This window comes from Microcaecilia unicolor, chromosome 8, assembly GCF_901765095.1.
Source record: "Microcaecilia unicolor chromosome 8, aMicUni1.1, whole genome shotgun sequence".
Classification (NCBI taxonomy): Eukaryota; Metazoa; Chordata; class Amphibia; order Gymnophiona; family Siphonopidae; genus Microcaecilia; species Microcaecilia unicolor.
This window is the reverse complement of record NC_044038.1, coordinates 199,600,706-199,617,098: the sequence shown is the minus strand read 5'-3', so window position 1 is coordinate 199,617,098 and position 16,393 is coordinate 199,600,706. Positions and strand designations below refer to the sequence as shown.

The 16,393-nt window shown below is 44.5% G+C and overlaps 1 protein-coding gene across 1 annotated transcript in view; it reads left to right on the top strand.

The window, feature by feature from the left end:
- Positions 1 to 1,069: 1,069 nt before the first annotated feature.
- SLC17A9 (solute carrier family 17 member 9) overlaps positions 1,070 to 16,393 on the top strand; it is a 59,967-nt gene continuing 44,643 nt past the window's right edge. The window contains exon 1 of the mRNA XM_030211955.1: positions 1,070 to 1,420. Coding sequence (XP_030067815.1) covers positions 1,272 to 1,420 — 149 coding nt within the window. The 5' untranslated portion in view covers positions 1,070 to 1,271. The remainder of the gene's footprint in view (positions 1,421 to 16,393) is intronic.

Below are 16,393 nucleotides of genomic sequence, written 5' to 3'. Positions count from 1 at the left end.
GAGTAAACAAAACCTAGGGGACAGGCCTTGAAGTTACATACTAATACATTTTAAACAAATAGAAAAAAAATATTTTTCCATTCAATGAATCTGGAAGTCATTGCTGAGGATGTGGTAAGAGCAGAGTAGCTACATTTAAAAAAGGTTTCCAAAATTCCTGGAGGTAAAGTCCATACACATATATTAAAGTAACCCTTAAGACCAGACCTTCTTGCATACTACATCCCCCTGCCCCATCCCTTTTCCATGTCCCTACAAGTACAGGGGCTCTGAAACCTCTGTGCTTATTTTTAGCGGGATGGAGAGCAATTTTCAGCCTACAGAATTTGCTCGAAGTGCCTCCACTCTTTCTGTATCCTTTAAAGGCTCCAAAGAAATTTGAATTTAAAACAAATTGGAGAAAATATTTCTTCATTCAATGTGTAATTAATCTTGAATTCATTGCCAGAGAATGTGGTAAAGGGCTTAGCAGGGTTTAAAAGGGGGTTGGCCAATTTCCTAAAAGAAAAGTCCATAAGCCATTATTAAGATGGATGTGGAAAAATCCACTGCTTATTTCTAAGATAAACAGCATAAAATCTGTTTTACTCTTTTGGGATCTTGTCAGGTACTTGTGACCTGTATTGGTCCATCAAGACCAGTATCCTGTTTCCTTCTGCCTGTCCCACTGTGGCAATGCTTATGTTCTTACGTAGCCTTTTTTTCTTCATTTGCAAAGCAGTAGTACACTTTAGTCTGGATTTACACCCTGGATGCACTATCTCAACAAACTCACTTTTTGACCTCCAGTCTCGCTCTTTGCTGTGGTGGATCTCACTCAGGGATAACTGAATTCTCCCTTGACCCCTCTGCCACTGTGCGCTTGGAGTTTCGGATGTTCTTGTTCATTGTCCCAGGCTTTTGGCAGCCAGCACTTTGTGCACAATCCAGCTCCAGGAAGTCAAGTTACAGTTGACACGTGGAAAGGAAACTTTTTTTTTCCCCCATCGAGTTCCTCCCTCCGCTGGTAGCGGGACGACAATTAAAAGGCACTGAGTTCACAGCTTTATTCATTGTGTGCCACCGAACAGCGGTGCCCTTTTCCCTCCTTCCTGATTAGCGATACTAGAAGGGGTAGGGCTAATCGTCCCCTTTTAATCGGCTTTTTAGTTCAGTTACTCTAGCGAACTCGACTCCATTCGTGCCACTCCAGGGGACCGGTAACCAATCAACTTTTGTATTCTATCTCATTTCCTTCTGACTGTGTAGATTGCAATTTTAAGCGCTAATGAATGGCCTCCGATGCCTACAGGAGTGGTGGGCAAGTCTCCGGCACTGACGTCCTAGTCTCCCTGCAGCAACAGAAACAGTGTCAGGTGGCCCAGGAGTCCTCGCCGGAAGAAATGGGGATAGGAGGAAATGCGGATCTCTGCTGGTCCAGGTAAGACATAAAGGGGGCCACCGACTTCTTTTCCCCTGGGTCTGCTTTCACCGAAGGATTTTGCAGGATATGAACGCGGCGCTGTACAGTGAGCCACGCATCCACAATATTACCGCCCCCCCCCCATCTCGCAAAAAGAAGAGAAGCACTAGCTTCAGCTACACAGCCAAAATATTAGCCCCCCCCCCCCCTTTGCACAAAGTAAAAAGGAAATGGGACTATATACCACCTTTCTGTGGTATTTTGCAACTACATTTAAAGCGGTTTACATATATACAGGTACTTATTCTGTACTTGCCCTGAGTCACAAGGAGCTGCAAGCAGGAATCGAACCCAAGGTCCCCAGGATCAAAGTCAGCTGCATTAAGCACTAGGCTACGCTTCCACTCTTAGTGCTTATCTGACTTAGATGTCAGACAGAGGGACCCGCTGGGCTTCTAGGGGTGGGTAGGATTTGACAGACAGAAATAAGAACTATGCTGGACTCTTGTCTAATTCTTTGAACATTTTGGGAGTGCAAAGCAAAGCGTGTTGCCTGGACTCTTGGAGGTTATGCACAATATACTGCGTTGCCTAACTGAAAGTTTAAACTGCTGGCAATGTCTCCTTTGCTCAGAACTTCCCAAACTGCGGGGTCCGGACCTCAAATGAGATCATAAAACCTTCATTTGGAGTCATGACTTAGGTGGGCTCTCCGTATGTACATCATTGTTTTACTCCTGGGGGGGCGAGGGAGGGGGCCGGCACACCATTTTATTTGGCTGCAATCATGGGATCATAAGAACAGAAAGGTTGGGAAGTACTGCCTATCTTGTATAGCATGGATTAGCTACCATAAATGGTCCTGCAGGGACCCCCCCCCCCCCCAACTATTTTTTCGTTCACAGCTTGGTGAAATTTGTTATTTTGCATTAATTTTGTTAACTAGGAATTTTGCTACTGAATGTTGTGTTTTAGGCAGTGACAAGCTCACCACATAACAGTGGCCCTCATGTGGACACTCACTTTTACTAAAGCCCTGCTGCAGATAACTCAAACTAAGCTTTAGTAAAAGACCCCCCTCAGTTAGTTCAGGGACTTCAAGCCCCTTTCTGAACCTCCAGTAATTTCTTGGGCTCTGGTAGGAAAATGCTCCTCTGACCTGTAATTTAGACATTGTTATTTCAAGGATTACTGCGCTAGGGCAGAGAGAGAGAGAGCTGGACAACTGGTGGTAAAAATTGCTCAGGGCATACCTCTTCCCTGTCCTTGGCATGGATTCAGGGCTGCTAAGAGACAAAGTCGCCACCACCCCGCCCTGCCCACTGCTCGTGCAGCCACTGCTCCCTCCCCCCATAGGAGCCAACTTTTCAAAATTATTGGGGGTGTTAAGCCCAATGGAAATAACCCCTCCCTAGACACATACAAGGAATTTTCTCAATATTGGGGGTGCTCAAGCACCCACAGAGTTGGCTCCAATGGAGATGGCCCCGATGCAGGGCCCCCTTTGGAGCCCAGGCCTGGGGAATCTTGGTTCCCCCTACCCCCTCTCTTGTTGGTCCTGTATGGATTGGTAGAGCAGGGATGCTTTCAAGCTTTCTCTACCTGCCCTCCCAAGATTGGTAGTGTGTGGAGAATGGGGAGGAAGCGGGTCAGAGATTTTGCTTTTCCACCTATGTTGACTCTCACACACTGATTCTTATTATTTTCACACCCTTTCTTGTTTATTCCCAGTCTCCTACTTTCTCATTCCCCATCTGCTCTTGAGAGACATGTAGCCAGACATGATATTTTGGGTGGGCCTGAGCCTGAAGTGGGTGGGCATACAATTCCCTCTCCCTGTGCTTTCTGCCCCCACACCTGCTTCTGCATCAATGACCCCCAACAAATGAATACATGAGCTAGTGGGGATCCCCAAGACCCACCAGCTGGAAGAAGTTCTCCAGTAACCAGAACAGGTTAGTTTCCTACTTGCTGCAGCTGGCGGCACTGTCCACACTAAGAAGTTTAGATTGCTCAGTCAAACCTCCTTGGTCCATGCCCCTCCCGCACATGCTCAGTTTTCATGCATGAGTAGGGGGGGGCGGCGTGGCATCGTGGACAACCCATGGACAGTGCTACCTGCTGGGCTGCAGCTAGTAGGAGAATGACCTGTTCTTGCTGCCAGATGACCACTTCCAGCTGGCGGAGCTTGAGGATCTCTCTTTGGCCGCCATAACAAAGTTGCTAGAATTTTGGGTGGGCCTGGGTCCACCTATGGCTACGCCACTGCCATTGTCCTTCCCTATCCCTACTGACTATTCTCCCCTTCTGCAGTCATCCCCCCCCCCCCCCATGCTCTCTCTCTCTCTCTCTCTCTCTCTCTCTCTCTCTCTCTCTGACCTCAGACTCTTCTCCACTTCTGCAGTCATCCCCCCCATGCTCTCTCTCTCTCACTGACCTCATGCTCAATCTTCACCCTTTGCTGCCCCTGTATCCCCCACCCACTTGTTCCCATGTTTTCTGTGCCTCCCTAGTTTCCTGTCAGTTGCACAGTAAATAGCGGCAAAAGGTAAAAGACAGATACAGCAGGATCCTCGAGATCCTCCCAGTGCAACTGCCCAGTTCACCATCCTACTTAAAGGCTGGCCCTGCTTGTACAGAAAGGGCTCTGATTCTCCCAAATGCTTTCAGAGTTTGTTTTAGCAGCCAAGAAAGGGTTATCTTCTAAGATTAAAAAAAAAAAGGATGCTGTGTTTGTTAAAGAAGTTAGCAGCTTGAAGGGAGGCACTTGGTCTTGCGTAAACAAAGGTGGATAAGGATGACAACCACATCAATTAAGACATACTTTAATCAAACATATCAGTGCTTGGGAAGGCCCTGGGCTGGGGCTGGAGGATTCATAATGGAAGCATCTGAAATCAGCAGAGCAGGGCAGGCAGGGGGCAGTAAACACTTGCCAATTGGGAGGTACTACAGGTCCTGCACGTTTGATTATTATGAATGAAACACAGTTACTCACCTTTTATATATGCAGTTCATCTGGTGAGTAATTTATAATATTATTGCTTGAGCTCATTTTCAGTGATACCTGAAAACAAGGATAGAGGAAATTCCACCACTGTGATACAGCTCTTCCTGCTGTTCTGTCTCTTCCCTAACATATACAGTACCTACAACTTGCATATTAAAATGGTTACTTTAAAGACAAGAGATCAGATGCAAGACCTAGTGTTGCTTCACAATGAGACACTTTTAAAACTGAAAAGATTACGATGACTACTGCAAATTAAAAAAAAATGTTAAAGTAATGCACAAGAAAACAAAAACCACAGAGACTTGAAGCCGTTTCAGCTTTGTGACTAGTAATTATGTGCAATCTCTAAATTGGAGTGGAGGAGTGGCCTAGTGGTTAGGGTGGTGGACTTTGGTCCTGAGGAACTGAGTTCAATTCCCACTTCAGGCACAGGCAGCTCCTTGTGACTTTGGACAAGTCACTTAACTCTCCATTGCCCCATGTAAGCTGCATTGAGCCTGCCATGAGTGGGAAAGCATGGGGCACAAATATAAAAAAAACTGGTCTGCAATGACCCTTAACTTCTGACCACTCCTACCTATGCTATTCACCTTCAGCAGCAGCATTTCTGCAAATATCAAGAAGAGTGTGTTAGTAAGTATTGAACATCAGTTACCTAGCAGGTTTGGAATAATGACATGACACTTACAAAACTACTCATCCATTGAGCCCTGTCATAGGCAAGAGATCCCAAGCCTTTGATACATAGGGTGACTGACACACATTCTGCACCTGGACTAGCTTGCTACACATACTGTAACTTAGATCACTTGCTTAACTATACAAAGAACTTGCCTTGATTTTAGCTAACCATCAAATTATCCCAACTGACTCTGTACCATACACCTTGTTCCCATCATATATCTGCCCTTGGTCCCTCAGCCATATTGTAGAAAATGTTTAGCATAATATCTATGTTAGTTGAATGTTCTAATGCATGCTTATTAGGTGTATCATTAGTATTATGCTAACATTGCCAGGTATTTGTGACCTGGATTAGCCACTGTTGGAAACAGGATGCTGGGCTTGATGGACCTTTGGTCTGGCCCAGTATGGCAATACTTATGTACTTATATCTCTGGTATTTGAATTCCAGTGCTGTTAAATGTATATATTTTTTATACTGTTTCACAGTAGTTCTATTATTAGGTTTCAGTTTACTATTTTCAAGTTTACCTCATTGTATTTATGTTTATTCTTGGATATTTTACTAGTGTTATGCTGTTAACAAAATTGTAAGTTTTATGTTAAACTGTACCTGCTGTACACCGCCTTGGGTGAATCTCTTCATGAAGGCGATTAATAAATCCCCCCAAATAAATAAATAAATAAATAGGCTAGATTAAGGTGTGGTTTATTCATGTAGGACCTGATTCATTCTGTTCTAGTCAAAGAATGGGGAAAAGCCTTTGTGAAATCACACCCTTGATATGTGTAGGACCATTCTTGCTGTCTAAATATAGCAAGTTTGTGCAATAGTATCAAGACTTGGCACTAGGTGAATTTTCTGTATGACGTTGCTGCAGTTCTTCGTGCTTGCCCTAAAGGTGTTTGCTGAGGCTCTGCTGACCTTTTTTCTACATCCTATTTTATAGGGCTGGTCCTGACATCATTAGCGTAGGTAACTTGGCTTCAAACTGAACTACCTGGCAGTGCAGCTAGATAAATTACATTAGCAAACATAGGGCCCTGTTTACTAAAGTGCGCTAGCGTTTTAAGAGCAAGCAAAAAATTATCACACGCTAACCATATAGACACTCATCAGAATATTATGGGCATCTACACAGTTTGCGTGTGTTAAAAATGCTAGCACGCCTCTAGTGCGGCTTAGTTAACAGGGCCCATAATGTTACAAGCATAATCCTTCTTTCTGCTGTTAATTTGCTTATGAAATAATTTTAACATTAGAATAAATCATAGAAAAATAGGGATCCCAGGTTATGATCTAGTTGATCTTCCATCAGTGCCATTTGAGGGAAGAGGGACTATCCTGGCCCTGCACTTTATGGGATTCTGATCTTCCATCCTCTCCTAGAAGGAGCAGAGTGCTTTGTAGCTGCCAGCTTCACTCTGAAGTATGAACCCACACAGGATGCCATTGTCATGCGGGATCTGCTGCTGGCCATGTACAGTTCAACTTTCAGGTCAAAACCAGCAGGGTTGGAGGAGGCTGTAGATAAGAAGCACAGCTTTCCATCTGCCTGTAGGAGGGAGAAGGGAAAGGGAAGTTGATATACTGCCTTTCTGTGGTTTTTGCAACTACATTCAAAGCGGTTTACATAGTATATACAGGTTCTTATTTGTACCTGGGGCAATGGAAGGTTAAGTGACTTGCCCAGAGTCACAAGGAGCTGCAGTGGGAATCAAACCCAGTTCCCCAGAATCAAAGTCTGCTGCACTAACCACTAGGTTACTCCTCCACTGTTGGGAAAGTTGAGGTTCCCTGACAGGGCTTGCATTCTTCTTGTTTCAAGGAAAAGGAAAGTAGTGTAGCCAGCAAAGCTCTTCCAGAAAAACCACAGATGGACAACTGGATGAAATATAACACTTTATTCCTTGAAGGACCTGACACGGCACCGTGTTTCGGCTAAACTGCCTGCCTCAGGAGTCTAAAAACTATAAATAAATATACAATACAAATCAACTTATTCATAAAAGAAAATAACTTTTACAGAAAAAAGATCTAAAATAAAAAGGTTAATAAAGGAAACAATTATATATATATATATATATATATACACAAAAGAAGGAATGAACACATCCATGACCGAATATAAAAGTAAAACATGTTACAACAATGTACAAATGTATCAATTTGGTTTTTTTTAAATGTAAAAAGAATAGCAAGGAGACATGCTAAAAGGTGTGTAGAAAAATATAAGTGTACACCTTGGGCCCTGTTTACTAAGCAGCTCTAAGGGTGCACTAGTGTTTTTAGCATAGTCTAAATGCTAAAGACACCCATAGGAATATATGAGTGTCTAGCGTTTAGTGCGCACTAAAAACGCTAGTGCATCTTAGTAAACAGGGCCCCACGTGTATAAACTATATATATTAAAAAAAAAAAGAAAAACAATGAGAGATGTAAAAAATGCACCTGTTGGAAAGGTCTCAATAAAATTCAACCTATGCAGGTGAAAGAGCACGCTGTCTGTAAGAGAAAACACAAAGCCACCTAAGCCTAAAAGAAAAGACATCCTATTGTGATCTTATGCTCATATATATCTGAAGAAAAACTGGAAAAAGCAAAACATAAAGACAAAACAAAATTGCTGAGATACTAAGACTGCAGCACTAGTAGTGGACAATGCCATATAAATCAAAGAAAGAGTAAAAAGATAATTTACCCATACACAGATCATTAAAAATATGTTAAGTAATAAAATAAATCATGAAATCATGGAAGAGAAGATTGTTCCTCTCTGCTTTTGTGCTATTATTACAATCACCAATATATGAGCCAGTGTATACTATATCTTAAAACGTTAAAATCCTTCCAGTGTTTAAGAAGAAAAATAGTCCTATAGATGACAGAGCAGTGTACGATCGGAATGTAAACCATGAACTTGTGTGTGGCAAAGATACCAAAGTGAGTGTGTTCTACTGATAGTAAACCAAAAACAATAAAGGAGAAGAGCTAAAAAGATAAATACAAATAAAATATAAATATGTACAAACTATCCTTACCGTTAAAAAGACACCGTACACTATAAAAAAGTGGAAAATCAGCAGAAAAGCGCAAACACAGCACTGTGGATGCTTCATGAAAAGCGCCAAGGCTTTAAAATGGAAAAAGTTGCCAAAAGATCAGATGTGCATGCATGCATATGAGAAAGGCCAAAATATATACTGAGGCCTACCTTTGACAAATCCTTAAGCTTGAGAAAAAAACTATAAAAAGAAAATGAAAAAGGCTATACAATGCACATTGTGTGTAAAAAAAAAAAAAAAAAAAAAACCCACACACAAAACCACAAAGGGTATAGGTATCTTATGTGGCTATATGCTTATATGTATCTGAAGGAAAAACGAGACAAAGATAAACATGAAGTAAATTTTAAGAAGTAACCAAACTGCTAATCATTTCTATAGCACTACTAGATGTACACAGCATATGCAGGTACTTTCTCTGTCCCTTTCTCTGTCACAATCTAAGTTTTTTTACCTGGGGCAATGGAGGGTTTTATTTATTTATTGTCACAAGGTCGGAGCTGTAGTGGGAACTGAACCCAGATTGCCAGGATCTAAGCCTGCTGTAATAACCATTAGACTAGTCCTCCCTAACAGGCTAAGATGTTGAAAAAACAACACTAACAGTGGACATAGCGTATTCTTTTTGTTTCAACATCTAGCATTAACTAAACCATTCCAGACAGAAGCCTAGTCTTTAAATTCTTCTGTGACAGAGATGCATCTCACCATCATCCTAGCTGCTTGACTCTGTCACTGAGGGGCCCTTTTACAAAGCCATGGGAGGGCTAACACACGGATAGCGCACACCAAATCGGCACTACCGCCAGGGTAGCGCATGCACCCGGCGGTAATTCCGAGTTTGGTGCGCATGGAGCCTGCAAAATGGTGAGAAAGTGTGGGATACAAATGCTACAAATAATAATAATCAAATCCTGTGGTAGAAAATATTTTGTCTATTTTCTACCGTGGCATGTGCCCGGCGGTAATCGGCAGCATGGTGTGATAAGTATGAGGCTATCCTATCCGGGGTAGGCCACTAGAGGGCTCTAGGAGAATAGAGGGAGGTCGCTAGGACCGGGGAGAGCCCTGGGAGGTCCACAGGTGTAGGAGGTTATGGGCTGGGTCCTGTGTAGCTAATTAACCACTTTATACCCCACCTGAGAGGTGAAAGGAAGGGAAGTGAGCTGGCAGCAGAAGAAGAGAGATCCCCCTGGAAGATATTGGCTAACCCTATGGACTTGTGGTGGACTGTGTGTCCAAAGGAGAGAAGCAGGCTGAAAATCCTGGGGTAAGAAGTCCCTAAAGCATTAGTGTTGGACTGTGTGTCAGTATTTATAGGAACTGTGTGTCCAAAGAAGGAAGGACTGTGTGTCCCAGTACTGAGAGAAGCAGGCTGCAAAGCCTGGGGTTGGGAGTCCCCAAAGTATTGAAGCTGGTACTGAGCCCATGTATCTGTGTGGGGAGGCTCAGTGTGAAGACCTATGAAAGTATAAAGTATTAAGCTAGAAGAAGTGTGCCCAGGTGCTGGAATAAAGAGTTGCCTGAGAAATATGCAGTTGGTGCGACCTGTTTAATTTGCTTAGTGGGAACTAGGTCACCCTGAGCGAGAAGGGGTAGCACACTAATTTGCATATGATCTGCATATTGAGAACCAGGTCACCCTGAGTGAGAAGGGGGATATCACAGTGGCCACATTGGCGCTTGCTGCATGGTTACCGCTCGGGTAGCGCATGAGCCCTTACCACTAAGTCAATGTTTGGTGGTAAGGGCTCAGGCCGTAAATAGGTGCGTGCTAGTTTTAATTTTTGCGCACACCCATTTCCCGGCCCATTAAGAAATGGCCTTTTTCCCTAGCCGCGGTAAAAAGTGGCCCAGCATGCACCCAAAAGACATGCCCACACTACCGCAGGCCACTTTTTACTGCGTCTTTGTAAAAGGCCCCTGAAATGTCTAACCTACATTTTCCTTGCTCTAACACTTCTGTCTCTTATGGAGATGGGTTACATGTGAGCACCTTCTGTAACTCTTCTTATAATATACTTGATGCTTCAATCAAGTCTGTCTTTTCTCCACACTGCATTCTCCAGCTGCTTCAAACTGTCCAAGAAGGTCCTGTTACTCTTAAAAGAAACAGACAAAAGGAAACAGCTGGATTTTATTTGTCCTTTTTTCATTCTGTACAGTCTTCAGCAGTTTCAGATTCTACCTGCTCCTGTTTGTTTGAATTTCCAGCACTTGGTGCTACCTGGGAGTCCATCTTAATACAGCTACCTTGCTGGCAGCACATCTGCAAATCACCAGTGATATTCAGAAAGCCCTTGTAGTTCATACTAGAAGGGAAAACAAAGTATTCCTGCTACTAGGACATATTTAAGCGCCAAGGAGCAGCTAAACAGGAAAGACCATAATCGTGTGAAATTGAAGACGATTCGCTTCTCTGTGTCACGTGCAACAAAAACGCGATAGAACACTCAGCAATGCGGCGCTCCATGATGGCGCATAAAATATACGTCACATATTGTCGCTCGTGTACGGACAAACCTTAAAAGCCTTTGTAAATAACTTTGGAACTTGCAAAAACTTTTTTTTTAGTGTAACTTTCAAAATAACATAATTTTTTTTCCATATATAAAACTTTATTTGTCTATGTACAAAACACAAGAACACTGATAATTTGTGGGAGGGTGGGGAAAAAATCAAACGCGGGTCAGATAGGGGGGAAAGGGGGAGGAGATGGTCTCAAGGGCGCTGTACGTTGGAGGACAGGTACTGGATCACTTCGGCAAGGTCCTCCAGTGCCTGTCCTCCCATGCGCAGGGTCCAGGCCATGTCCTGGAGCTCATCCGGTGGAAGGTTAATTAGGGGGAGAGGCATATGGGGAGATGTGGCTCGGTCTTCAAGGATGGGAGCAAAAGTGGAGGTGGATTGGTCACGGGTAGGAGCAGGAGGGATGGTACAGGTACCACGGTCAACAGTAGGAGTGGGGGGGATAGGGGAGGTGGAGCAGCAGAGGGTGGGAGCAGGGGACATGGGCGAGACACTGCGGTGGACAGTTACGGGTGCGGGGGGGGGGAGAGATGGCAATTCTTCACTGTCCGCAGATTCTTCGCCTGTGAGGTCCACTGTGGCACCTGTCAGAAAAGACAAAAGAAGGACTGTCAGAAAGCTTCACCACGAACAGCTTTAAAATGCACACACACCGTGATACGCAATAACAATAACAAGAATTATTAGTACCAATTGTATTACGACACCAGACGCACACAGCGCAGAACACCTCATACAAACAGATAGCCCTTGTACACACAGTGAGGGAAGTAATGGGTGACAATGGAGGAAGGGACAAGGGGAGGGCACTTGGGGCTAGCAGCAGAATTTTAAAACTCACCATACACAGGTAATGGCTCCATCTGGAACATCTCCAGGACGGGGGTGACTTGCCCAGGTGAGGTGGAGGCAGTGGCATGGTGTTGTGAAAGGGCAAGGGAAGTCTGAGGGAGAGCGTGGGAGGGGGTAGCAGGAGGGAAGATCGGACTTTGCGGGGGGGGGGGGGGGGAAGGGGAAGCAGGAGGGCTGGTGAGACCGTGCAGCTGGGAGGGTGAGGCAGGAGGGCTAAAGTGTGCTCGGGGTGGAGAAGAGGAACGGTGGGAAGGGCCATATCTTGGTGCAGGGAGCCGCAGAATGGTATGCCGTGATCTCTTGGCGGGGGGGGGGGGGAGACGAGGGGGGGGGCCGGGACGGACAAGGGCATAAGGTAAGAGGTGGGGACCAGGGGTAGGAGCAGAAGGGCGGGGAGGTACAACACCAGCCAGGGACCCCTCGCCGGCACCATCATATCATCGTCATCATCATCATCATCATCATCCGATTTCTCAACATCATCATCCTCCTCGTCACCCTCCTCCTCCTCCTCTGACACTTCTGGTGAGACAAATATAATTTTTGTGATAACACCCCGAATCATCAAATATCATGCAGCAGACGCACGTGAAATCTAAAAATACCTGGGCTGTTGTCAAGGTTGGCCCTGACCTCACGTAGCCATCCTGGGTGGTCCTTCCGTAATGCCCTCGCCCGTTTTTTAAGTTCCTCCACCTGTCAGATGTAGACAAACACAATGGAAAAGCAATGATGCACTGTCATGCACTGTGGTGCCACATTTCACCAGATATGATATTCTATGATATGATATGATGCACTGTCATGCAGTCCTGTACTCATTTGTGCGCCCACCGAGGCACACTCAAAATCCGCTGCGTGGCTACGCCACTGCTGTCATGCACATTCACTGTACCCACGTTGTAGAAAACACCTTTGCTGTACATGCACCGCACCCGTTTCACATACATGTCCAGCCAATACTTATTTATTATTATTTATTTGCTGCATTTGTACCCCACTTACAGATCTAGGGAATGAACTACGCTTATTAAATAAGCGCTGCAGTGTCCTCCAGCCCTGGTCCATCCTCATTATGTTCCTCCTTTTCCCTGCACGAGGGAAAAGGCGCTTCTCGTTTACAATGAACAGTTGGGCAAGCCACAGGACATCGAGGTCCGAGAAATTTGGTTTTCTCCCTCTTGCAGCCATAACGACATATAGCACGCTAATACGCACGCACTACATTGACGTGGTTATGACACGTTTTCTTTAAGCTTTATTTAAAAAAAAATTGCTCCCATACTTTTTGTACTTATGTAATGCAAAGGGCTTTTCGACCAATCACAGCGCTTTTAGCTCTGCTAATGTGCTGGGATTGGCTCACAGTTTGCTTGCTTTTTCACTTAACGATTTTTCCTGCCGCAGAGCTGTCCTAACGAGAGGTACAGACCTCTCGTTAGATTTCCTGCCTTTTTCCTGTGTAAAGGCAATCGGAAAAGGTTAGTGCATCTCGTTTCAATGGGGTTTGTACACTAATTGCTCATCTGCATTCCGTTTTCGTTAGCTGCTAGCTTCCTCGGTAAAAGCCCTTTGATGCATGCAACGGATCAAAATTTCCTCGTTGGAGGATCATTAAAGGCTCATTATGCTTTAGTGCATCTGCCTCTAAGTGTCTTATGCTGCCATGTTTCTTTTCAGAAAAGCTCTGTACCAAGAGTTGAGTGCCAGATTGCAAGAACTTGCTTGCTTTAAATCAGGATATGACTGGAGCCCTGTTAATTATTGATAAGTACTGTGCATGTGACTGTTTCTGGTAAATAGGAAGGGCAAAGATTACAAATTAAATCTAAGGGACCGTATAGTGCTGAACTGGACCTGGAAAATATTTTGATAATACTTTAATGCCTTGTGCATCCAAAAAATCCTATGTTAAAGAAGAGTGAAATGGAGATGGGAGAGAAGTTGGCTCACTTTCCAAGAGCCCATGATGCTTGATCGGTGTTGACCGAGAAGGTTGAAGTCTTGCAGGAGGATATAGAGGTGTCTTCTCTGACAGCTAAAGAAGACTGTAACCAATATTTCTTGTCTAGACTGTGCAGGGAAGGGACCATCTGTTATATATACAGTGGGGGAAATAAGTATTTGATCCCTTGCTGATTTTGTAAGTTTGCCCACTGACAAAGACATGAGCAGCCCATAATTGAAGGGTAGGTTATTGGTAACAGTGAGAGATAGCACATCACAAATTAAATCCGGAAAATCACATTGTGGAAAGTATATGAATTTATTTGCATTCTGCAGAGGGAAATAAGTATTTGATCCCCCACCAACCAGTAAGAGATCTGGCCCCTACAGACCAGGTAGATGCTCCAAATCAACTCGTTACCTGCATGACAGACAGCTGTCGGCAATGGTCACCTGTATGAAAGACACCTGTCCACAGACTCAGTGAATCAGTCAGACTCTAACCTCTACAAAATGGCCAAGAGCAAGGAGCTGTCTAAGGATGTCAGGGACAAGATCATACACCTGCACAAGGCTGGAATGGGCTACAAAACCATCAGTAAGACGCTGGGCGAGAAGGAGACAACTGTTGGTGCCATAGTAAGAAAATGGAAGAAGTACAAAATGACTGTCAATCGACAAAGATCTGGGGCTCCACGCAAAATCTCACCTCGTGGGGTATCCTTGATCATGAGGAAGGTTAGAAATCAGCCTACAACTACAAGGGGGGAACTTGTCAATGATCTCAAGGCAGCTGGGACCACTGTCACCACGAAAACCATTGGTAACACATTACGACATAACGGATTGCAATCCTGCAGTGCCCGCAAGGTCCCCCTGCTCCGGAAGGCACATGTGACGGCCCGTCTGAAGTTTGCCAGTGAACACCTGGATGATGCCGAGAGTGATTGGGAGAAGGTGCTGTGGTCAGATGAGACAAAAATTGAGCTCTTTGGCATGAACTCAACTCGCCGTGTTTGGAGGAAGAGAAATGCTGCCTATGACCCAAAGAACACCGTCCCCACTGTCAAGCATGGAGGTGGAAATGTTATGTTTTGGGGGTGTTTCTCTGCTAAGGGCACAGGACTACTTCACCGCATCAATGGGAGAATGGATGGGGCCATGTACCGTACAATTCTGAGTGACAACCTCCTTCCCTCCGCCAGGGCCTTAAAAATGGGTCGTGGCTGGGTCTTCCAGCACGACAATGACCCAAAACATACAGCCAAGGCAACAAAGGAGTGGCTCAGGAAGAAGCACATTAGGGTCATGGAGTGGCCTAGCCAGTCACCAGACCTTAATCCCATTGAAAACTTATGGAGGGAGCTGAAGCTGCGAGTTGCCAAGCGACAGCCCAGAACTCTTAATGATTTAGAGATGATCTGCAAAGAGGAGTGGACCAAAATTCCTCCTGACATGTGTGCAAACCTCATCATCAACTACAGAAGACGTCTGACCGCTGTGCTTGCCAACAAGGGTTTTGCCACCAAGTATTAGGTCTTGTTTGCCAGAGGGATTAAATACTTATTTCCCTCTGCAGAATGCAAATAAATTCATATACTTTCCACAATGTGATTTTCCGGATTTAATTTGTGATGTGCTATCTCTCACTGTTACCAATAACCTACCCTTCAATTATGGGCTGCTCATGTCTTTGTCAGTGGGCAAACTTACAAAATCAGCAAGGGATCAAATACTTATTTCCCCCACTGTATATAGTGATGGGCAAGTCTTGCAGTGAAGGAGAAATAACTAGCAATACCCTGCAAAAACGTTTTCTCTTTTTGTCAGTGGCCAGACTAAATGCAACTGTGTGCCACAGACAGTACCACTCCACGTTTCCTGCATCATCAAGTCACCAGCCACCAAATCGTATCCTGAGCACAGCAGACCCGCATCTGTGAGCCCTAAAGTGTTGCTGATAGTATTCTCTCAGCTGAACCTGAGTGTCGGCAATGAAGAGCATGTGTGAAGTTTCTGTACAGAATACTACAGAAAGAGCAGGGAAAAGGGGCAGTCAGGGTTTTTTTTTTTAAGGTCAGGGTCATCCAGTCCTGGTTTTTTCCCCCCCTTTCATTCCTGGATGTCTAGCCCTAATTTCCCCAACACCAGCAAAAGTATAAGGCATGCATACAGCAGGAAAAAATCAGGACTGCATCAACTGGTCTGAAAAAAAGTGAAGCCGTTTATAATTCTCAGACAGTGCCTAATCAGATTAGAAAGCCACTTGTGAGAGAATTTAGGTTATTTAAGGGACAAGTGTGGGGCAGTGGATGGGGAGAGACTTTGGAAGGATGGGATGCAGCATGGGGTCCTCTGAATGTGACCTGAACGCTTGTCACATGACATCACCTACAGAAGAACTTATTCCCTGGGTGGAACTGGACCCTCTGTTAATAACATGTAATTATTGGGTCCTGTGCTATTACTTATTGCTGAAGTCAATGAGAGCACCTAGTGCACATGTTGTTTAGAGGTAAATATTCAAACTGGATCCATTTCTGTGAAACTGTGGCCATTATTTATCCATGGGATTTGCTTTGATTATTGCCCCACTAAAAAGTACCCACACAAATGTGGACCTGTTTTTCAGCAGACCTTTTGCCAAGGCAACATACATATGTGTCACAATCCTCCTCCCCTGCCAGACACATCCCCCCCAACATAACAGTCCCCTCCCTAACCTGACCTATTTGGGAATTTGCAATGGTAATATAGGGGGTCCTGGGTTATAGCACAGTCATCCACAACTACCACCCAAGTCAGTGCTGTCATCCAAAGTGGCACCTCATTTATATCACACTTTATTCAAGAATGACTTTGAGATGGGTTACAAAATCTAATAAAACAATGAAATACAA